At 42.1% G+C, this 23,579-nt stretch overlaps 1 protein-coding gene across 1 annotated transcript in view; it reads left to right on the forward strand.

The window, feature by feature from the left end:
• The window catches only part of LOC122944209 (calcium-activated chloride channel regulator 1-like), a 69,199-nt gene that overhangs the window by 5,764 nt on the left and 39,856 nt on the right, over window positions 1-23,579 (forward strand). The window contains exons 3-10 of the mRNA XM_044302432.1: window positions 2,763-2,913; window positions 3,445-3,553; window positions 4,462-4,645; window positions 6,456-6,680; window positions 11,538-11,759; window positions 11,855-12,035; window positions 15,357-15,463; window positions 19,314-19,535. Coding sequence (XP_044158367.1) covers window positions 2,763-2,913; window positions 3,445-3,553; window positions 4,462-4,645; window positions 6,456-6,680; window positions 11,538-11,759; window positions 11,855-12,035; window positions 15,357-15,463; window positions 19,314-19,535 — 1,401 coding nt within the window. The remainder of the gene's footprint in view (window positions 1-2,762; window positions 2,914-3,444; window positions 3,554-4,461; window positions 4,646-6,455; window positions 6,681-11,537; window positions 11,760-11,854; window positions 12,036-15,356; window positions 15,464-19,313; window positions 19,536-23,579) is intronic.

Consider the following 23,579-nt stretch of genomic DNA (forward strand, 5'->3'; position numbering starts at 1 on the left):
TAGTAATAACTATTTTTTGAGGTATTGCTATCCATTTTTAAGGTAGAGAAATTGAAATTTGCTAATTTTTCCAAATTTTGGGTAAATTTGGTATTTTTTTATAAATAAAAATGAAATATTTTGACTCAAATTTACCACTGTCATGAAGTACAATATGTGACGAGAAAACAGTCTAAGAATGGCTTGGATAAGTAAAAGTGTTCCAAAGTTATTACCACATAAAGTGAGACGTCAGATTTCCAAAATTTGGCCTGGTCCTTTAGGTGAAAAATGGCTGTCATGAAGGGGTTAAGGAAGCGGACTGATGTGGAGGTGACAGTTAAGGGGGCAGGTAGGGTGGCCACCCATTCAGGCCACCCTCAAAAGACGGATTTAAAAACCCTGCCCCCCGGACCCACTAAGCAACGCGCCCAATCCGGTTAGGCCACGCCCCCTCTCCACAGCCGACAGGGATTGAAAAAATTAAGGTAAACATCCACTTCTGTCAGCTTCAGGGGTGGGAGGGAGGGTGACTTTCTCCCAGCAGCTCACGCTCAGACAGCATAGTGCTGCTGTCTGAGAGCTAGCAGTTCAAAAGGACATCCCTGCGAGAGATCCAAAAAATGCATTAGCCAATAGTTACATTTAGTTTCTTTTTGTATAAATATTTACTGAATTGTATGTGATTACACATATAACCCCTACAAATTTTGGAATTTTGCTTCATGCTATTGGATTTTGCACTTTCACCCACTGTCTTACCAGGAATAGTAGTTGTTTATAGCAGACATACTATCAGTAACCTCTTTTTATAATTGTTTGCACACTGATTTACAGTTTGGCCTTTTACCATTTACAAAGTTTAGAATAGAAACATGATGGAATAAACCTATATAAGAGGGAATATCAGTAAGTGGAGTAAATCTACAAAAGATTGCACATATATCCACATTAGAAGGAAAAGATCTATCAATTTCCTCAAATGTCCATTTATGTTGTAAAAAGTGTACAAAAACTTAAACATAATTATGGGCCAACAGCAGTAACCAATGATGTATCTATTAGGTGGGCTCAGCAGCGGACTTTACCATCACGCAAACCAAGCAAATACTTGTGGCCCCAGAGCTCAGGGAACCTCCTGTTGACCATAAGTGGTTGACGGAAAAAAAAACATCACTAGGGGGGAATATGCTGCATGTGTAGCTGGTTTACCTGTGCAACAGCCCAGGAGAGGATCCCAACAGTAGAGCTGTAGAGCAATTACCTGGGCTACACTGCTAAGGCTACATCCATATCTGCTTTGCAGTATTCCAGTAGTCTGTTCCGGTAGAGAAAATACTGTATCTAGCATGACTGGACATTGCTGGGGCCCGCTGAATTCCCATTCACTATAATGAGATCTGATGGGTTTGATATGGTAATTCCAGTAGTCTGCGCCTCTGCCGGAATACTGTAATGCAGATGTGAACCTAGCCTTAGCTGAGAGTGGGACTTAGTGGGTCAAGAGAGGCTGAGCCTGTTGGGCTGATGTGGTGGAGCTTAGTAGTGCAACTGGGCATATCTTACAGGTCCCCAGACATACCTTTGCATCCCTATACTTGCTAAATCTGCCCTGGGTGGGCTACACCTCTCTTTAAATGGTAGTAAGAACCTGTGCATGGCTCTCATCTCTTCCAATAAACAAGAATATGTTAAAATTACCAAAGGATCATTCAAAGGAGATGGGATTTATCAAACATCAGGGAGGTCATTTGTAAAGCTGAAATATGCCTATATTGGGTATATTTCAGGCGAAGATTGCGGCACAGCGGTTAGTTGCACCACAATCTGCGACTTCTCCCTGCTCACGCAAGGTCTAAAAAAAGTGGGCGCGGCGTGAGCGGGGATGGGCCAGCAGGCCTGTCTAATTTACCATTTTCTACTCCTGTTTCAGGCATGGAAAAAGGGCTCAATGTAAGATAGCTAGGAAGCTGTCTTACATTTAGAAGCCGGCACCTCTTCATAATTCCGGCAGGTCCACCGACAGGTATTGTATAGTGCTTACTGAGACCAGCGTCTAAAATGCTGATCTCAATAAATGACCCCCCAAGTCCTTCTGCCCCAGTTGGTTAGGGATGTTGTAGTCTTCACAAGTACCAGAAAGGGGCCCTACTTTAAGCTATGTAGTAGGACTCCCTCATCTCTGTGTATGCTTCTAATAGCAACATAGTAGATAATTAAAATTGGGAGAGGTAAAAAAATAAAAACAATACCTTGACCTCAAGACCTTCAGATAAAGTCCCATTCAGCAAGCAGAAAAAGTGGATGATTGGCTACTAAGCAATGACCAGAGTCAAAGTATGGTTACATTTCTGGGCAGCTCTCAAGGAAGGACCAACCATTGATACATATGTTTGACCTCAGAGCTCTTGTGGTAGAGACCCAGTACAGAAGACACAACAGAACAGATCCACTATCAGTGTCTTTTGGGGTTTCTAGATCACCATACCGCCCAGAGGCTTGGTTCTTTTCTCTCTATACTGTTGCCTTAACAAGTTAAATGGAATTTTTTTACTGGAACTAAATGCAAAACAATGATCACGACCTTCTCTTTCTCCATTTTTCTACACCTTGTTTATTAGCTAAATTGCTAAAATATATAAATTCAAGTATTTAAAATTGTTCATTTTAAAAACTACCTACTGAAATAAAAAGTAAGCAATGAAACTTTGGATACAACTTACATGGATTTCATTAGTGGCCTCCATCCTGATGTTTAAGACTTTACAATTTTTTGGTTTTAGGCCGATGTCATTGTTGCCAACCCATACCTGAAATATGGAGATGATCCGTACACCTTACAATATGGAAGCTGTGGAGAGCCAGCCAGATATATCCATTTCACGCCAAATTTCTTGCTAGATAACAGACTGCTCTCAGTTTATGGACCTAGAGGTAATAAAGCGCAGTCCAAAGTAGGACTTCATTATTTTTAATTTAAAGAAATAGTAAAATTCAGTTTTTTTCCTGTATCCACCCCAGTCAGCTATATATGTAGCTCTTTGAATAGACGAGCCTGGATTTAGTGGCATACATAAGGATTTAAATATAAAAATGTCCTACATACATCATTAGTGTACAAGATCGCAGCTCAGGGAATTCATTCCTAATAAACGTAAATTAAAAAAATGTTAAAGGTTTAATTAAACTTTTTTAAAACCCTTCTAACATGTAACAGTGGGAGTTCGGGTGTGGAGATCTGCAGATAGAAAGAAAGGGGCAGAGACACTCTTCTGTATTATTGGCTGACTTTTGAAAGTTTTGATTAAAAAATAATATATATTTTATATCTTTGCAATTATATTCCTACAATATGTTTGAAATTCATAATTTCATGTTTTGCAGTCACAGATTACACCGCTAGTAATGATGTCTTAGATACAGACATAATGAGTAGGCGTCATTTCTCTATTTGATTATTTTCAGGTAGAGTGTTTGTTCATGAATGGGCTCATTTGCGCTGGGGAGTATATGATGAATATAACTTTGAGAAACCTTATTATGTGTCAACGGATCTCAAATTAGAAGCAACAAGGTATGATATTAAGTTTAGATTTTTTGTATATTGCATCTGATGAGATCAGGTGGACTGTAGTCCATGGACTGTGACTGATATTGTAGCTCAGGCACATTCAAATGACAGTGACTTATTATTGAAGGAGACTACACTCCAGTTTCACAAGTAACTTCACACTGTAACAAGCAAGCACACCACAGGACCAGGGGTGTCGACATTGACCACTTGGGATTCCTCCTTGGTGTGGCAGCTTCAAGTTGAGTCTTTGATACATGGACTATCTTGTCTGTGAGAGATCAGCACCCTCCTCCCGCCATAAGATATGCTCACCTCACTGAGCAGTCACATTTGATGTGCAACCCCTTTGATTCCCTTCTACGCACTTCCTCCTGCATTCCAACCTTCTCCTAAATGCTGCTCCACAGCTTTTCCCTGTACACCCCCCCCCATTCTGCGTGTCAGGAGGATGTTTCCTCCTTCTGCCATTGGAGGAAACCAGTGTCAAGGTGCATAGCCCTACTTAATGCTTAGTTCCCATCATAGCATCAATATTCTGGGAATTAAGCTCCCCTCTGACATGGATGACCTGGAGGACACAGTAAAATGCACAGAGACAGTACAACCCTCTCACAAGCCAATGAGCAAGAGCGGCTCTGTTTCTGGAATAAAAGCAGACCCTTATTGCTAATATCATACAGAATATCATACTGCCCTGAACAATCAAAACTTGGTTTTCGATCCATGATCTGATTACTGTTTACTCCTATAATTCTATTACATAACTTTAAGTTATAGCAACTGTAAAAATTGCTATGTTTGGTCATCGTAAGTCATTTATCTCCCCAGTACACCCATAAATACATGTTTTGTAATATATTTTATCTACAAACTAGATAATGTACCTTGATGAAACCTTATTTTACCAGATGTTCCCGTGACATTAGAGGAACGAATGTAAAAATAACTAACCAATGCCAAGGAAATGTCTGTATTTTGCGGTCTTGCTCACATGACCCTAATACTGGTCTTTATGAGGAAGGCTGCATATTTGTGCCTGAGAGAAACCAGCCTGTCAAGCAATCCATTATGTATATGCAAGCTTTACCTGATGTAAGTATTACCTGTCGTACGGCCTACCTTGTAGAAAGTCATTTAAAATTGGTTGGTATAGATAAGAAGATGAACAAGGTTATTGAGGAGAAAAGAAGAGGAAGTTGCAAATACTGTAAGTGGCAAGACCTATCCAATGTACATACATAGACAGCCATTTCCATTGCCTACCGAGAGGGGTTCCCCAGGAATGTATCGAGATGGCCTCTAGCGAACCTATCCTAGGATGTGATTAGGATGGGTTGCCTCCATTTCTACAGCAGCTCAGGGTGGGGGGAGAGGGAGAGTACTGAGCTTCAGCACTGGCAATGCCGTCACATCGCAGTGAGGAGATGTGCTGTCAGGCTGCTCAGTCTGACAGTGTATCTCATGTACGATTGCTCTAGTACTACCTATTGTAGTACTACTCTACTGTATAATAGATAGTAATGATGAGATCCTCTGACAGGACTATCAGACACTTATCCTATGTATAGGTGATAAGTAGTAATTCTGGGATTCTGGTCACTCCCTATAAAACACTTTCTTACATAACTTTGGTTCTATGTAGGACTCTCTAGCTAAACAGTGACTAGATTACTTCTTAAAGGGAACCCATCAGCTCCACCAAGCTGCCCTCTGTAAGACACACTGATCTGTCGCTTAGGTGTTACTGTGAAGTCGTTGTGAGCTCGTTCCGTACATCTTAATCTTTGCAATGCTGACACTGAGGAGTCCGATATTTTCATGATTCGCAGGCTCCCCCATCCATCAGCCACTGATTGACAGATTTCTCCCTATGCAAACTACTGTAAGGGTACAGTCACACAGAGGTTTTTTTAGACATGGTTTGGTTTTGAGGCAGATCTGCCTGCAGTATTTTCTGCCAAGGCCAGAAATGGATTCGAAAGAAATTGTTAATATAAAGGAAGGATTTATAGGATCCACTTCTGGCTTTGGCTGAAAATCCTACGGGCAGATCTGACTCAAAACCTCATCCAAAAATATCTGTGTGGCCGTACCCTAATAGAAAAAAAATCTTTCAATCCTCGACTGGAAGGAGGAGAAAGTGAGCATCACATGAATACATCAAACTCCTCACTGGACGCACTTGCCATACACTGAAAGGATTAAAGGGGTATTCCCATCTCAAACAATGTGGGCATATCGCTAGGATATGCCCGCATTGTCTAATAGGTGCAGGTCCCACCTCTGGGACCCACACCTATCTCTAAAACAAAGCCTAACACGAGGTGCCCTCCGGTACTTTGCCAGCTTTGTTTTAGGAGTCCCCATCAGGCAATGGGCGTATAGCCTAGAGATATGCCCCCATTGTCTGAGATGACACAACCCCTTTAAGATATATGTTTTGAAAACTTTTGCACATTTACACATAAGTGATGGACCACTGAAACATGTTGCCAACAGGTTCCCTTTAAGAGTGTTAAGGAAATGTAAAGCTGTACATACATTTGTGGGATCATTTGTACGAATGATCCGACAAGCAACATGTCAGACTGGCCAACCAGTATGGTTTTTTTTTTAAACGGACTCCCTGGATCTTGAGCACAGTAGCAAATGATCAGCCAAATTTGTCCAATCATGGTATAAACATGCAGTTCCAGCATGGCTGACTATATTTTTGCAGACAAGAGTCTGATGTTGGCTATCGCAAATGATTGTTTGCACTCGTTTTTTAAACAACAGTTGGCCAACTTTTTTTTTCTCGTGTATCGCCATCATTAGGTGAAATTTTGTTCATCCCAGTTCAGTCATACAACTCTGCTTTATGTTCACAATATACTAAGATTTTTTCTCCCCTTCTTCAAAGGTTTCAGAATTCTGCAATTCCAACAATCATAACATTGAAGCCCCAACTCTACAGAACAGAATGTGTAACTCTCGCAGTACCTGGGACGTCATCAGCAGCTCCAGGGACATAAACTCCACCCAGCCCCGTCAAAATAACAGCATTCCTGTGCCATCAATATCTATCATACAATTTAAAGACAGAGTGGTCACTCTTGTACTGGATGTGTCTGGGAGTATGTCAGGTGTAAGTGTTCATTCATTAACTTATGATAAAAGGATACGTATCCAAGAGAAAAGAGTAGTGTTCCGCACTTGGTTCATTGTGTATACCACATTCTCACGTAAACTTTTTTTTAAAACTTGAAAGGAAGCTTCACAACATATGAGTTTCTTTTACAGTCTTAAAAGCAAACATAAAACTCCAATAAAGTTTATTCTAATTTGCTAGATGTGCAACAGCACACAGGGTCCCTACTGCCCCTTACTGCAGAGGTATTTTTGTAGGAAAAAATAACTCTGAAATTTGTCATCCAATAGAGCATGCTGTAATTTCCTTTTTTCTGTCAATAGGGGCAGACTGGGAACTTAAATTGCCCTGGAAAAATTTGGCCCCGTTTAAGAGCCAGGTCCAAATTGATGGAAAGCAGGGCCAACACAAGTAGGCGAGGCCAGCGATAACATATTGTGGCACATTATACCACCCCAACAGCGCCAAATGCCACAGTCCATCACAAAATACATCCCCAAAAACTTCTACTGGCCAGCTGTGAGTAGAGCTCAAGCGCCCCCCTGGGCATTGGCCCACCTGGTAATTTCCTTGTAAGGTCTATGGGCAATCCACCAATGGATTCTATATGAATAAACCAGGGGTGGACTGGCCATATCCCGGTGGGCCGATGCCCAGGGGCCCACTCGACCCTTCCTCATATGCAGAGCATCTGTCGGCATGATCAATCCTATTAAACTAGGCATACATGGTGAATTAAATAAGCTTTTTATTACTGCAATTGGGTTTAACATTGCAGCCGAATTCTTACTTTTATTTTTATGCAAATTAGGTGCTTGGAACACCGAGGGGCTGGACTATCCTCATGAAGCACCACTTCACCTCTTCCTCTGCCCATTGTTAGTCCCCATAATTAACAGGGCCAGACATCGTCACCGTTTAGATGCTTCTAGCACAACCGCCGGCGAGGAGACCAGGTCATCAGTGAGGATCTCAGAATGGGGATAGCCTCATGAGACCAACTGAGCGTGCACTGACTGAACTCTCACTGACACTTGTAAGAGATTTCACCATGATCAACCCTACCAGGCAGTATGCCTGGTTTAATAGGGGTGATTGTGATGACAGATGCTCTTTAAAAAGTTGGTTCTCTTGCGCCATGTGTCTTGGGATATATTGAGCCAAGAGGAACGATAAGGAAGGACTCTAAGTGCCAACAAGTCAGTTTCCTTGCTTGGAGTTGTAATATTGCTTCTTTGAAGCAGAGATGCCTAACCTGCGGCCCTCCAGCTGTTGCAAAATAACTCCCAGCATGTCCGGACAGCCTACAGTTATCAGGGAATGCTGGGAGTTGTAGTTTTGTGAAAAGTTTTAGTAGGGATCCCAATGCAATGAACTATTTGTGGGCTTCCTCGTCCTTCTCCTGGAGCCCCCTGTGTTCTCTTGTTATTACTGGGAAGTCTATGAGTCTACATTCAAAGGAGACCTGGCAACGCTTCTGACATGTCTGTTTTAAAAAAAATTATTAGATTCCTGATATTATAACTATTCTGGAAATGTTCCTCTTTAATTCCTTGTAGAAACTCATAGAAAAATTTAAAAATGTGTGTCACCATTTAGGGTTGTGTCCCTAAACACACTGATGTTGTCCAATCACTGCTGCCAGTGTTAGACTGTGTTGAGATACACCCATTTGACAAGTGGAATGATAACCAATTGTCAATATATATAAAATTATATAGGAGAATTAACAGAGGAACAAATGAAAAGATGCTTCAGAATTTTTATTTCACAGGAAATACAATAGTTTAGTTAGAGGTGTTGTGCTGGTAGTATATGGTCCAACACCCTGCACCACCGCTGATCAGCTGTTTGAAAAGTAAGCAGCACTTCATGCGAGTGCTGCTTCCTGTTCATTACACTGCCCGTCTTCTCCTTTGCGGTGGCGGAGTAGTGTAATTATAAGCGCTCGCTCTACTCAAGTGAATAGAGCGAGTACTCGTCGTTACACTGCCCGTCGTCTCCTTTCCGGTGGAGGAGTAGTGTAATTGCAAGCGCTCGCTTTACTCAAGTGAATGGAGCGAGTACTCGTCAGGACATTGCACTTCCAAGACGACGGGCAGTGTAATGAACAGGAAACAGAGCTTGCATGGAGCGCCGTCTCCTCTTCAAACAGCTGATCGGTGGGGGTGCCGGTTGTCGGACCCAATAAGATATTGATGACCTATTCTGACGATAGGTCGCCAATATAAACTGCCTGCACAACCCCTTTAAACAGATATGTTAGAAGAGCTAGCAGATCCTCATTAAAGTGCAGGACATGAAGTCATACAGAGATCTAATTACAATGAATAGGCTGCCTGTGGAATTCATGGATACACCGGGTGACAGAGAAGACCTAGGAATCTATTATATCCATATACTTTTATAGAATGCATATATTTCAGGTTGTCCAGATAAAAGAAAACATTATATAATTTTATGCTTTTGTTATTTCTCCAGCATAAAAACAGAATAACTATAGTAAGCCAAAATTGAGTAAGCTCTGGAACTCGCGCTGCCGTGCAGAGGAAGAGGTGCTGCTGCACTAATTCACACTCTGTAGGAGTGTGTCGCTGCTGGGTTAACGGAGGATTAATTGCCAAAAAAGCCTCCAATTTTGGTTAAAATCGAGAAAAGTAAAAAAGTTTGACCCGCGCTGAAAAGTACAGTATAACGAGGTGAGGTTATTATGATATACAGTCCCCCTTTAACTATGGTGCCGTTTATAGTAATGACAACCTGAATGGTAAGCTAAATAACAAGTGTTCATAACACGTAGATGGATCGCTTGCCTGTTTTTGTAGTCCGCTGATGTTCCTCTTAGGAATGATGGCACTATCTTGCTATGAGGTACGTGAGTCTTCAGCTTCTACTCTCAGCGCGCGTGGTCCCGGCCGGTGACTCTCGTGTGCGAGGGAAGTCGCAGTAGTGATCCAATGAAGGGAATCTTCTGTGTGACGTCACACTAGGTACGTGTACCTGCTTGGACCAAAACACTGACGCGTTTCGGAACTATCGAGTTCCTTCCTCAGGGATAGCCTTGGTCCCGCCTGCTGATGAATAAATAGGCGTCCATTTCCATGGTTAGTCATCCTATTCTCACCGCTACTCTCAATAGCAAGGCTGTCTATTAAATTTCTCTATTTCCACCATTCTAATTGCCCCATCTCAGATAATTTTAATGAGGGGGGCCTCATTTTCTATGTCCAATATGTAAGTATATATTTATCCAGGTGGCCTTCAGGAAAACGCAAAAAGTTCAATCTCATGATTAAGGCCTGCAGGTGCCAGCGCATTTAAATTGTAAATCCATTTTGTTTCGTTTTTTTTACATCAGTTTAATGAAATCCCCTCCTCTAGACTCTGGTATAATTTGTTCCAATGCTCCAAATTTTGACCCTTCAAACCTACCCCTGTGTTTTTCTTTGTAATGACGTGAGAGTGGATGACCATCAAACGTATTATTTATATTTCTGATATGTTCTCCTATTCTAATCAATAATGTCCTTTTTGTCCTCCCCACATAGAGTTTTAAACAGGGGCATTTTATAAAATAAATTACACCCTTACTTACGGTAATTTATTTTTATAAAATGCCCCTGTTTAAAACTCTATGTGGGGAGGACAAAAAGGACATTATTGATTAGAATAGGAGAACATATCAGAAATATAAATAATACGTTTGATGGTCATCCACTCTCACGTCAGAGGAGGGGATTTCATTAAATTGATGTAAAAAAACGAAACAAAATGGATTTACAATTAAAATATGCTGGCACCTGCAGGTCTTAATCCTGAGATTGAACTTTTTGTGTTTTCCTGAAGGCCACCTGGATAAATATATACTTACATATTGGACATAGAAAATGAGGCCCCCCTTATTAAAATGCTCTGAGATGGGGCAATGAGAATGGTGAAAATAGAGAAATTTATTTGACAGCCTTGCTATTGAGAGTAGCGGTGAGAATAGGATGACTAACCATGGAAACGGACGCCTATTTATTCATCAGCAGGCAGGACTAAGGCTATCCCTGAGGAAGGAACTCGATAGTTCCAAAACGCGTCAGTGTTTTGGTCCAAGCAGGTACCCGCACCTAGTGTAATGTCACACAGAAGATTCGCTTCATTGGATTACTACTACGGCTTCCCTCGCACGCGAGAGTCACCGGCCGGGACCACGCGCGCTTAGAGTAGAAGCTGAAGACTCGCGTACCTCATAGCAAGATAGTGCCATCATTCCTAAGAGGAACATCAGCGGACGGACTACAAAAACAGGCAAGCGATCCATCTCCGTGTTATGAACACTTGTTATTTAGCTTACCATTCAGGTTGTCATTACTATAAACGGCACCATAGTTAAAGGGGGACTGTATATCATAATAACCTCACCTTGTTATACTGTACTTGTCAGCGCTGGTTGAGCTTTTTTACTTTTCTCAAGTATAGTAAGCCCTATGTGCATGAAACGCGTCAGTTGTAACGCCAAGGAGTTTTTAACTTGTTGAATTAAAAGTGATGTTTTACCTCATCAGATGCTGACCCCTTTAATCTTTGAATGAGTGTTGTGGCAGGATATAGTTTGCCAGTTTGAAACAATTTTTTTTTACCTCCATTTGTTGTAACGACTGCCAATTTTTGATCAGTGTAGATGCTCCACGTAGAGAAAAAGTTGGGCACTCTGTCATTTTTGGGAAGACATTATAATTATAAATTGTCAGCACAGTTTAAGGCTCTACCGGATTTAATGAAGGACATGTTGACTCCCTCCCTAGCCTATTCATGTGTGGTCTGATAATGTTTTACAATGGACATTTCTTTTTCCTCTTGCTGTAGACCCGCATTGCAAAGCTATACCAAGCAGCGGAAATATTTGTTATGCAGATCATAGAAGCTGGATCTTACGTCGGAATTGTCACATTCTCAGATTCTGCCTATATCATTTCATCACTACTTCAAATACAAAGTGTTACAGAACGTCAGAAACTGAAATCTCTTCTTCCAAAAACAACAATTTCAGGAACAAACATTTGTCCGGGCATCCTGACTGGCATTGGGGTACAGTGCGCCATTTTAGATGGACTATTATCAGGATTAAAATAATTGTGCTTAAGATTCTCACTACTAAAATGTCATTTTTTTGGTATGGGTAGGTTAACAAAGGATTGGATAAGTCATCACATGGCACTGAAATAATATTGTTATCAGATGGAGAGGACAATTATACCCCTGACCGTTGCTTCCCTGAAATATATGAAAGTGGAGTAATTATTCATTTTATCAATCTGGGTCCAAATTGGGTAAAATCACTGAAACAGGTGATAGATAACACAGGTGAGTCGTATATTCTGATATCCATAGCTATAACTGGGATATTATTCTAATAGCTATACCTTATAGTTATATAATTATTATTGAAATTGAGCATAGAGCCAACCAAGTCTTGGGAATGTCTTTAGACTTGCTTAAGGGAAGCCCCCCCCCCCCCCCCCCCCCCCTCCGGCTCCTTCCTTCACCTTCTTTTGATTCTAGGCGGTGCTGGTTGTTGCTGTGTAGGACTCTGTCCTATTGAGAAAGTAACAACTCTGTTTAAGACCTCCTGCACACGACCATATCCGCTTTGCAGTCTGTAACTGAAAAATCTGCAAAATATGAGTGGGGTTCGTGTGCATCTAACGCTTTTCCTGGGCCCCATTGCAGAAATGCCTACAATAATTTGCAGCACAGCCACACGGATGATATATAAAAATGAATGGGTCAGCATTCAATCCGCAGAAAATGATAATACAGTTGTTTGCATGAGGCAATATATAGACTACAGCACAGAAAGTATACAAAGTCCCTGAGTGTTTTGTGGTCGGTATAGGAAAGAGTTGGAAGGAAGGGTTAATCTTAATTTTGCTGTTGGGCCCTATGGTTTCTACTCATGTCACTGACAACTTCTAGGTCAGTGATGGCTAACCTCCGGCACCGCAGCTGTGGTGAAACTACAACTTCCAGCATGCACTATTCATTGCTATGGAGTTCTGAGAACAGCCAGGCAGGTGTACATTTTGGGAGTCGTAGCTTTACCACAGCTGTAGTGTTGGAGATTAGCGATCACAGCTCTAGGTTCTGCCTCTGGAAGCTGCATAATAGGGGTTGTACTGCAGTGTCTTATAGAAGTGATCAAACAATCTCATGTGAATCCCAGAATGGGAGAAAAAAATAAATAATAAAAACATTTCTAACATTTATAGAAACTCCTGCCGTTTCTCCCTGCTTGACTGCAATGGGGTCCGGCAGTGAGCTGACCAAATTCCAGCAAAAATGCTGAGTTTCAGCCAGACATAAACTGTTGCATGCAAGGTTTTCTTCAGGCCAAAACCTGACATTTTTTCCTTGAAATCAGACGGATCACCATGGGACCCCATTTCAGACAATGGGGATGGGGCAGTGAAGTACAGTATCCAGCAACACCGGACCCCGAAGATCCGACAGATTTCTCTGCGCCATAACAGCCTGCTGGATATCGAAACGGAGATCTGAATGGGGCGTTTCCCGTTTCAAATTGCTTTATTATGGAAACAAAACTCCACATAATAATTGCTGCATCTGTAACAACCTAAAATATAATTTTTTCATAATTTATCCCACATGGTGTACTTTGTTAAAAAAAAAAAGGGCAGAATAGCTTTTCCTTTTTTGCTGTTTTCTGTGCCTTTCTCCCAAAAATGGAATAAAAAGCTATCAAATATGCAGTCATATAAAAATCTAAATCAAATGGCTCTTGAAATGCGACACAAAAACATAATAGCTTTTTGTTGAGCTAAAGTAATAACCAACTAACCCTCATACCATGTTGTCAAGTTATGGCTTTTTAATGCAACAATGAGTAAAAAAAAAAAGCTTGGCTGTTAAACTGTAAGATAGGCTGGTCACTTAGAGGTTAATTCAAAGTCTGAAAACAATTTCATGGGTAAGTATCAGATTATGGCCCTACGTGTTTTAACCACTTAAAAGGCTTCTGTCACTTTAGCCAATTACATTTATCATGTAGAGAAAGTTAATACAAGCCACTTACTAATGTATTGTTATTGTCCATGTTGCTTCCATTGCTGGCAGGATTCATTTTTCTATCAAATTATACACTACTCATTTCCAGGGATTATGACCACCCCACAATCCAGAAGCGGTGGTCGTGGTTGCACACTATAGGAAGCAACAGCCTCTTTGGTGGCACTTTTTCCTAAAATGTGCAAGCACGACCACTGCTGCTGGATTGCAGGGTGGTCGTAACCATTGAAACGAGCAGTGTATAATGCGATGGAAAATTAATTAAGTCAGCAAAGGAGGCAATATGGACAATAACAATATAATAGTAAGTGCCCTGAAGTGACACAACCCATTTAGGGCTCATACACACAAACATGTGCCGGCTGTGCAAACAGTGGGTCCTCAATATACGGGCACCGACCATGTGTGCATCATATCACAGATGCGGACCCATTCACTTGAATGGGTTCGCAATCCAGAAGATACAGAGCGGATGCATGGAGCAGAAGGCTACGGAGGCACTACTGAGCACTTCCGTGGCATTTTGATTTTCTTGTCTCCGCACCACAAAAAAAAAATGCATGCTCTATTTTTTTGTGGTGCGGTCGGATTGCGGACCCGTTCAAGTTAAATAGGTCTGCATCCATCATCGCTGGCCACATGGATTGTGCCTGTGCTTTGGGGACCACAATTTGCAGACCGCAATGCACCAAATGCGGTGGAATTGATAAAAAAATATGCAATTCTGCCGTGGTTTTATGGCTTTCGTTTTTAATGGTGTTCCCAATGCAGTAAAAAGGACCTGTTTACGTCATTCTTTGGGTCAGTATGATTAGAGTAATACCATATTTATATAGCATTTCTTGTGTTTTAATACTTAAAAAAACATTGGAAAACTATTATTTTTCCTTGCATCACCATATTCTGACCCCCATAACATTTTTTTATAGTTACATTTATGGAGTTGTGTTAGGGTTCATTTTTGCAGGGCGATCTGTGGTTTTTACTAATACCATTTTGGAGTGACTTTTTGATCACTTTTTATTCATTTTTTGGTAGTTGAAGTGACCCAAAACATTTCATATTTTTAAAAATTGTTTTATTTTTAAAAATTGTTTTATATTTAAAACATTTTTTTTTCACTTTTCTGCACATATTTTAAGTCCCCTTTGGGGACTTGAATATGTGATCATTAGAGCGCTTGTCCCATGGACTGCAATGATTTTCCACAAGAGGCTACCACAAGAAATTAACGGCTCTTCTTATCACTGTGCTGAGGAGCCGTTTGGGCGCTCCCGAGATTGCCGACTCAGATGCCATAGTCACAATTGACCACAGCACCTGAGAGGTTAAATGTCTGTGATTGAAGTTATTGCCGATTACAGACATTTCCCTAAGGGGGGGGGGTGGGTAGGGAGGGTATGCAGAAACATTATGGTGCACACTGCATTTGGGAGCAGCCGCCATTTTTAAAGAACAGACTTACGCCTTACTTGTACTTGCGGGTGTTTTGAAGGGGGTTAAAACAAAAAATGAAAGAAAAAGACAAAACAACTAGTTGAACTGGGAAAAGTGGTTCAAAATATAATGGTTTTCAGTAAATCATCTGTATTTTTCCAGGTGGAAGTCAGTACTCAGCAAGTGAAAGTTTAGATGCAAATGGTTTAATTGATGCATTCACTGGAATTTCAGCTGGAAATGGGGATATCACTAAGCAGTCTATGCAGGTAATTTATTGTAATATTACTCAATGGGCAATGTAGTTATTTAGCTAATATTAAAAGGGTTGTCCAGCCCATAATATTAATGACCTATCCTCAGGATAGGTGATCAATATGAGATCGGCCGGGGTCCGACACCCGGGACCCACGCCGATCAGCTGTTTGAAGAGGAGGTGATGCTCCATGTGAGCACCACTTCCTCTTCATTGCACCACACTTAGTCTCGGAAGTGCAGTGTAATACAAGCACCCGCTCCATTCAAGTGGACGGAGCTGGCGCCAGTAATTACACTCTACGCCACCTCTTCATTGGAGACGAGATGTAGTGTAATGACGAGAAAGCGGTGCTCGCATGGAGCGTCACCTGCTCGTCTCACAGCTGATTGAAGGGTGTCCTAGGTGTCGGACCCCCGCCGATCAGATACTGATGACCTATCCTGAGGATAGAGCCTCAATATTATGGGCTGGACAACCCCTTTAAAGAAGACCTGTCACCTCTCCGGACATGTGTGATTTACTACTTGCATCCCCCATGTAATGACACTTCTGGAGCATCTATTCTTATGGCTCTATGTTGTGCCATTCCTTGGTATTTCTGCCACACGTTTATGACTGAATTGCCAGAAGTCTGCAACAAAAGTCCATCTGGGTGCGGAGGTTTTCCCTGCATCTGATCAGTGCTGCTGATGTCAGACGGTGCAAGGACCTGCCCTCAACTGGTAACACCCAGCCAGACCTTTGTTGCAGACTGCTGGCAATGAATTCATAAACTTCGAATAGGAATATTAGAGGAATGGCATAACTCATATGAATAGAGCCTCCAGAATATGTTTTTACATGGGGAATGTTAGTATTTAATAAAACGGACATCAGAGGTGACGGGTCCTCTTTAAACTTTGAAACCAAGAAGAAGCTAATATTTATTTATTTTATTTTACTCACTTTTCTAGCGCTGACATATTCTGTGGCTTGTGTTGAGCAAAGTTCTCAAAGATTCGATTCGGCTGCTTCGCTGAATTTTACAAAAAGATTTGCTTCGTGATGAATTACTTCTTCAATGACAGGGAATGGTGATTGCACCGCCCCCCATCACTGAACCCCTCAGATCCGTGCGCTTTTAGGGGTTGATCATTTGAGCACAAAGAGGCCGCCATGGCCATCTTGCTTAGGCTCCATTCACACGTCCGCAATTCTGTTCCGCATTTTGCGAATGAAATTGCGGACCCATTCAGTTCTATGGGGCCACACGATGTGCTGTCCGGATCCGCACTTCCGGGTCCGCAATTCCGTTCCCGAAAAAAATTAAACATGTCTTATTCTTGTCCACAATTGCGGACAAGATTAGGCATTTTCTATTATAGTGCCAGCAATGTGTGGTCCGCAAGATGCGGAACTCACATTGCCAGTGTCCATGTTTTGCAGATCCGCAAAACACATACGGATGTGTGAATGGATCCTAAAAGATCCAGTGTGGCATCTTGTGCCGTGCACGAGATTTCACGCAGGATCATCAAGCACGATGGCCGTGGCGGCTTCTTCACACCCAAACTGATCAGGTAAAAAAAAAATTATATTCTTTACCGAAAATCAATTAGTCTCCAGGAAGCACGAGGGAATTCGGCTTCGGAGCAAATCAAAATATTCCTAAAATTCGGATTGATGTCTACTTCGCTCAACACTAGCCGCAGGACTTTACAGACATTAGCATCCTGCTGTCCCCAGTGGGGCGCACAATCTAAGTTCACTATCAGTGGAATATGGGAGGAACCAGGAGTACCCGGAGGAGAGCATCCAAACTCCATGTAGGGTTTTACTATGTAGTAATGGTCATGCTATGCTACGTAGGAATATGATACATGGCAATATATACAGTAGTAACAAAACCAGTAAGGTTCAGAAAACAATGTGAATAAATGTCAATAAAAACAATGCAAAGATAGGCAAATCTCATAGACCTATATTTTATTCACAAGAGATCATAGAACATATCAGACGTTGAATATGAGACATTTGACCTTTTCATGAAAAAAAAATTACATTTTTTTCGCCCTATAAGACAGACCTGCCCATAAGGGTCCAAATTGCGGACTGCACATAGCCGGTGCTATAATAGAAAAGCCTTTTCTTGTCCGTGTCTGCGGACAAGAATTGGACATGTTCTATTTTTTTGCAGGGTCCACAAAAATGAATGGGTCCACAAAATTGCAGAACCACAGATGCGGACCCATTTTGTGGACGTGTGAATGGACCCTAAGATGCACCTACGTTTTAGAGGAGAAAAATAAGAAAAAATATATTTTTTTTCATCAGACCTCAGCTCAGACCATCAATCAGACCCCCAATGTTAATAAGACCCCCAATCAGACCTCAGCTCAGAACCCCAATGTATATAAAACCCCAATCACACCTTAGATCCTACCACCATATGAATGACCCCCAATCACACCTCAGATCAGACCCCAATGCGAATAAGACCTTAGATCAGACCTTAATGTGAATAACCCCTATTCAGACCTAAGATAGGATTCCTAATGTAAATGACCCCCAATCAGACCTCAGATCAAACTACCAAGGTGAATATGACCCCCAATCAGACCTCAGATCAGACCCCCAATATGAATGACCCCCATTCAGACCTCAGATCAGTCCCCCAATGTGAATATGACCCCCAATCAGACCTCAGATCAAACACCCATGTTAATCAGACTTCAGTGCAGGAAGAAGAAAGTCTGTGTGTGATGCCTGAGGACAAGCTGAACCTCAGCTTCCATCTTCGAGGGTTACAAAACCTCCATAGTTAATTCTATGTCCCAGCCCATAGAAGGGCAAAGATCACAGTATCTCCAGACAACTCAGAGAGGTAATGAAGATATTGACAAAGGAAGGAAACTGTCATGTATGTGACTCCAGCCTCCTTTGCATTAGGTGGAGAGATCTCAAGCTATCAGCTACCCACCATACTTAAAAGACAAAAGGATCATTTGTCTGAATATAGTAGTCCTATAAAATGAAACCGAAGTATAGGATTATACATACAGTACGATAAAAACAGCATTAACCTCCAATTTGGAGCATTAAGAGAAAGAAAGACTGATTGTCATTAAGGACTATTCCCCATGCAACTTCTGAGAACTAATGGGAATCCTTGTAAAAGCTGCTCTGATGTAAAGGGCTTTCCATGTACTGGTTGAGGGTTTCTGAAGGTGTTATGTAAGTGTACGGAGCATAAGCCCTCGTGCACACGACTATGTGTCCCCCGTGGCCGTATTGCGGCCTGCTTACGGCGGGTCCGCAATACACGGGACACCAGCCATGTGCATTCTGCATCACAGATGCGGACCCATTCACTTGAATGGGTCCACAAATCCGGAGATGCGGTGCGGAACGGAACCACGGAACGGAAGCACTACGGAGTGCTTTTGTGGGGTTCCGTTCTGTGCTTCCGTTTCGTAAAAAGATAGAACTTGTCATATCTTTTTGCAGAACGGATGGATCGCGGACCCCACGACTGGCCCATGATCGGTGCCCGTGCATTGCGGACCGCAATTTGCGGGACGCAGCGCCGACACGGCCAGCACACGGCCGTGTGCAAGAGGCCTAATAGCATGAGTACCTGTTGTGTACCTGTCAACAGTCTTTTGGATCTACAATGCTAGTTACACCCTAGCATTACCGGTCTCCGGGAGGCTGTTCCAGAAGAGAACATCCTGCCAGAGCTCTCTCCGAGTCTGGTATTGCCTGGTTTGACCGAAATGCCAACCGGCCCCATTGACTGCCCGGAAAATATGTTGGGATTTGGCCAGAGAAAAACTGTTGTGTGTAGTATATATGACATGTATAAATATGTTCCATTACAGCTGGAAAGCACAGCTACGGTCCTTAAACCGCAGGATTGCTTAAATGGCAGCGTCTTCATCGACAAGACAGTGGGAAACGATACTTTCTTTGTGGTTACCTGGCAAACTGCTGTACCATCTCTTAAATTACAAGATCCTAAGGGACAAATATACACACAGGCATTTTTCACCCCTGACTCAACTACTAAATCTTCTAGGCTGGCAATTCCAGGAACAGCAGAGGTAAGGTATACATGCCTCATTTATGAAGTACGTGCGCCACAACAAGAGAATCCACTGCACCTTGCTTGAGAAGCGGTTGAGGCTTAGCTGGAAAGGGGGCACATCTTATTAAAAAGGAGCAGACTAAGATGTGGGAAAACGCAACCCTTTGGAACAGATTTCTATTGCCACGCACCACAGCTCTGCTGCATTGAGAAGTATATCTGATATAACAGATGCTGTGACATGGGTAACGCTGTCTATTCTCACACCGCACAGGCGATCACAGTAATGGCTAGGCAGTGTGAGAATAGTCGCAGGCAGCACTGGTGATTCTCATGATGTGGGAACAATATTGGAATGTTCAAGATCAGCTCAGTCATTCACATGATTCAAAGCATCAGAACAATTAGGCCCCTTTCACACGAGCGAGTTTGCCATGCGGGTGCAATACGTGATGTGAACGCATAGCACCCGCACTGAATCCTGACCATTCCTTTCAATGGGTCTGTGTACATGGACTTAGAAAAACCAGCACCGCCGTATTCCAAACTAGTCACTTTATTTGTAGAAAAAAGTAAAAACTCAAGCAGTAAAAAACATCACCTTGTTGTTTTTTACTGCTTGAGTTTTTACTTTTTTCTACAAATAAAGTGACCAGTTTGGAATAAAGTGGTGCTGGTTTTTTCTCAGTCTTTGATTCAGAAGTCTCTGCTGACCGTGACACGACGTCAGCTTTTCATACACCGTGGTTCCCTGATAGAGCCGGTAAGGCCCCTTTCACACGAGCGAGTTTTCCGCGCGGGTGCAATGCGTGACGTGAACGCATTGCACCCGCACTGAGTCCTGACCCATTCATTTCAATGGGTCTGTGTACATGAGCGTTGTTTTTCACGCATCAGTTCTGCGTTGCGTGAAAATCGCAGTATGCTCTATATTCAGAGTTTTTCACGCAGCCCTGGCCCCATAGAAGTGAATGGGGCTGCGTGAAAAACGCATTGCATCCGCAAGCAAGTGCGGGTGCGATGCGTTTTTCACTGATGGTTGCTTATAGATGATGTTTGTAAACCTTCAGTTTTTTATCACACGCGTGAAAAACGCATCAAAACGCATTGCACCCGCGCGGAAAAAACAGAACAACTGAACGCAATTGCAAAACGACAAAACTGACTGAACTTGCTTGCAAAATAGTGCGAGTTTCACTGAACGCATCTGGATCTAATCCGTCACGCTCGTGTGAAAGGGGCCTAAGGGGTATATCCCCAAATTGTGTTTTGTTTGGTCTGTGTACATTTCACGCATCAGTTCTGCGTTGCGTGAAAAACGCAGCATGTTCTATATTCTGTGTTTTTCACGCAGCCCTGGCCCCATAGAAGTGAATGGGGTTCAGTAAAAAAACGCATTGCATCCGCAAGCAAGTGCAGATGCAATGCGTTTATCACTGATGGTTGCTAAGGCCCCTTTCACACGGGCGAGTATTCCGCGGGGATGCGATGAGTGAGTTGAACGCATTGCACCCGCACTGAATACCGACCCATTAATTTCTATGGGGATGTGCACACGAGCGGTGATTTTCACGCATCGCTTATGCGTTGTGTGAAAATTGCAGCATGCTCTATTTTGTGCGTTTTTCACGTAACGCAGGCCCCATAGAAATGAATGGGGTTGCGTGAAAATTGCAAGCATCCGCAAGCTAGTGCGGATGCGGTGCGATTTTCACGCACGGTTGCTAGGAGACGATCGGGATGGAGACCCGATCATTATTATTTTCCCTTATGGTTATAAGGGAAAATAATAGCATTCTGAATACAGAATGCATAGTACAATAGAGCTGGAGGGGTTAAAAAAAAATTAAAAATGATTTAACTCACCTTAATCCACTTGCTCGCGTAGCCCGGCATCTCCTTCTGTCTCCTTTGCTGAACAGGACCTGGGGTGAGCATTAATTACATGAACAGGACCTGTGATGACGTCACTCCGGTCATCACTTGTTCCATCACATGATCCATCACCATGGTAAAAGATCATGTGATGGACCATGTGATGACCGGAGTGACGTCATCACAGGTCCTGTTCATGTAATTAATGCTCACCCCAGGTCCTGTTCAGCAAAGGAGACAGAAGGAGATGCCGCTGCGCGAACAAGTGGACTAAGGTGAGTTAAATTATTATTATTATTTTTTTAACCCCTCCAGCGCTATTTTACTATGCATTCTGTATTCAGAATGCTATTATTTTCCCTTATAACCATGTTATAAGGGAAAATAATACAATCTACAGAACACCGATCCCAAGCCCGAACTTCTGTGAAGAAGTTCGGGTTTGGGTACCAAACATGCGTGATTTTTCTCACGCGAGTGCAGAACGCATTACAATGTTTTGCACTCGCGCTGAAAAATTGCGGGTGTTCCCGCAACGCACCCGCACATTTTCCCGCAAGGCCCGTGTGAAAGGGGCCTAAGAGATGTTGTTTGTAAACCTTAATTTTTTTATCACGCGCGTGAAAAATGCATCAAAACGCATTGCACCTGCGCGGAAAAAACTGAACGCAATTGTAGACAAAACTGACTGAACTTGCTTGCAAAATGGTGTGAGTTTCACTGAACGCACCCTGAACGCATCCGGAGCCAATCCATCACGCTCATGTGAAAGAAGCCTTTGAGTACGGTTACATGGCGACTTGTCATGCGACAGCTAGTCACAAAAAAGTTGAGCAACTTGCTGTCACCCATGTTTTTTGGGAACTGTGATATGGCTGTGAAAACACAGCCATATCCCAGGTGAGTTGCATATCGAGCATGACTTACATTAAAGGGATTTTCCAGAATATAGTTAATGAAAATACTTAAATATTACTTATAAATATATTCCCAAACACCCTTCCTTAGTTATAATGTTTTTTTTTTTTTATAAGGAGAAATTATCAGGTGCAATTAAATGGCCGCCATCCTATTAGTGCACAGAAAACCTGTACTAATCACACAGAAGGACAAGTTACTTCACAACACTGAGCTAAACAGCTGCCTCATCCTACTCTCTGCTCTGCTTGTCAGGGATTATGATTAGTATCTGAAGTGGATTTCGATCCGAATGTCAGAGAAATTCCATTGGACGAAATTCTACAAAGCAGCTGAATCTAATTTTTGTAAACTTTGCTCATGTCTAATTATGATCCTGAATACAGTTTAATAAAATCTTCAGCTGAATCTGTCAGAATAAAGTTCATGAGGAGATATGAAGTACAGAGAGGAGGTGGGGATGTGGATAATGAACAGCAGCAGTTGTATGCCCCCTCCATTACCACAGTCTGTCCTGTCCATCCTCTCTGTACTTTATGTCTCCTCATGAACTCCATTCCAGAGATTCAGCTAAAGATCATATCAGCTGTATTCAGGATCATAATCCCAGACAAACAGAGCAGAGAGGAGGATGAGGCAGCTCTTTACCTCAGTGTTGTGAAGTAACTTGTCGTGCTGTGTGATTAGGACAGGTTTTGTATGTACTAATAGGATGGCGTCCATTTTATTTCTCCTATTGATTGCTCTCTAGACAAAAGGAGCAATTATAACTAATGAAAGGGATTTAGGAATATATTTTGTGATAAAGTCATATTTAAGTATTTAAATTTTCTTAATTCTAGTAGAACCCCTTTAAAGTCAATGAAGTAAAAGTAACGCATGACATACTACTTGCGATGCACAATCCAGCATGTCTGGATTTTTGGTGACTGTCGTGTCGAAGTTGTGTGCCACATTGCAACACCATTACATAGAATGATGCTTGACTTTTTTGTCGCCGCGTAGCCGTACCCACATAACGAGAGGCTGATCTGGTGGTTTGCATATAACATGTAGACTCAGAGCAAGAGGATCAAGTAAAAATAGTGAGTACAGAATAAGAATGACCAGGAGGTGCTTCTCACCCTGCAGTCCACATTGCAGAACACAGTGTGCAGATAGCCATCATTCTCACTATTTTAGTTTAGGAATCTGGTGATAAAGGTTGTTTCGGAAAATTCACGTTATAGTAAAAAAATATAAAAATCTCTATATACCTTCTCTTATG

Source organism: Bufo gargarizans, chromosome 7 (assembly GCF_014858855.1).
Source record: "Bufo gargarizans isolate SCDJY-AF-19 chromosome 7, ASM1485885v1, whole genome shotgun sequence".
In the NCBI taxonomy this organism is placed as follows: Eukaryota; Metazoa; Chordata; class Amphibia; order Anura; family Bufonidae; genus Bufo; species Bufo gargarizans.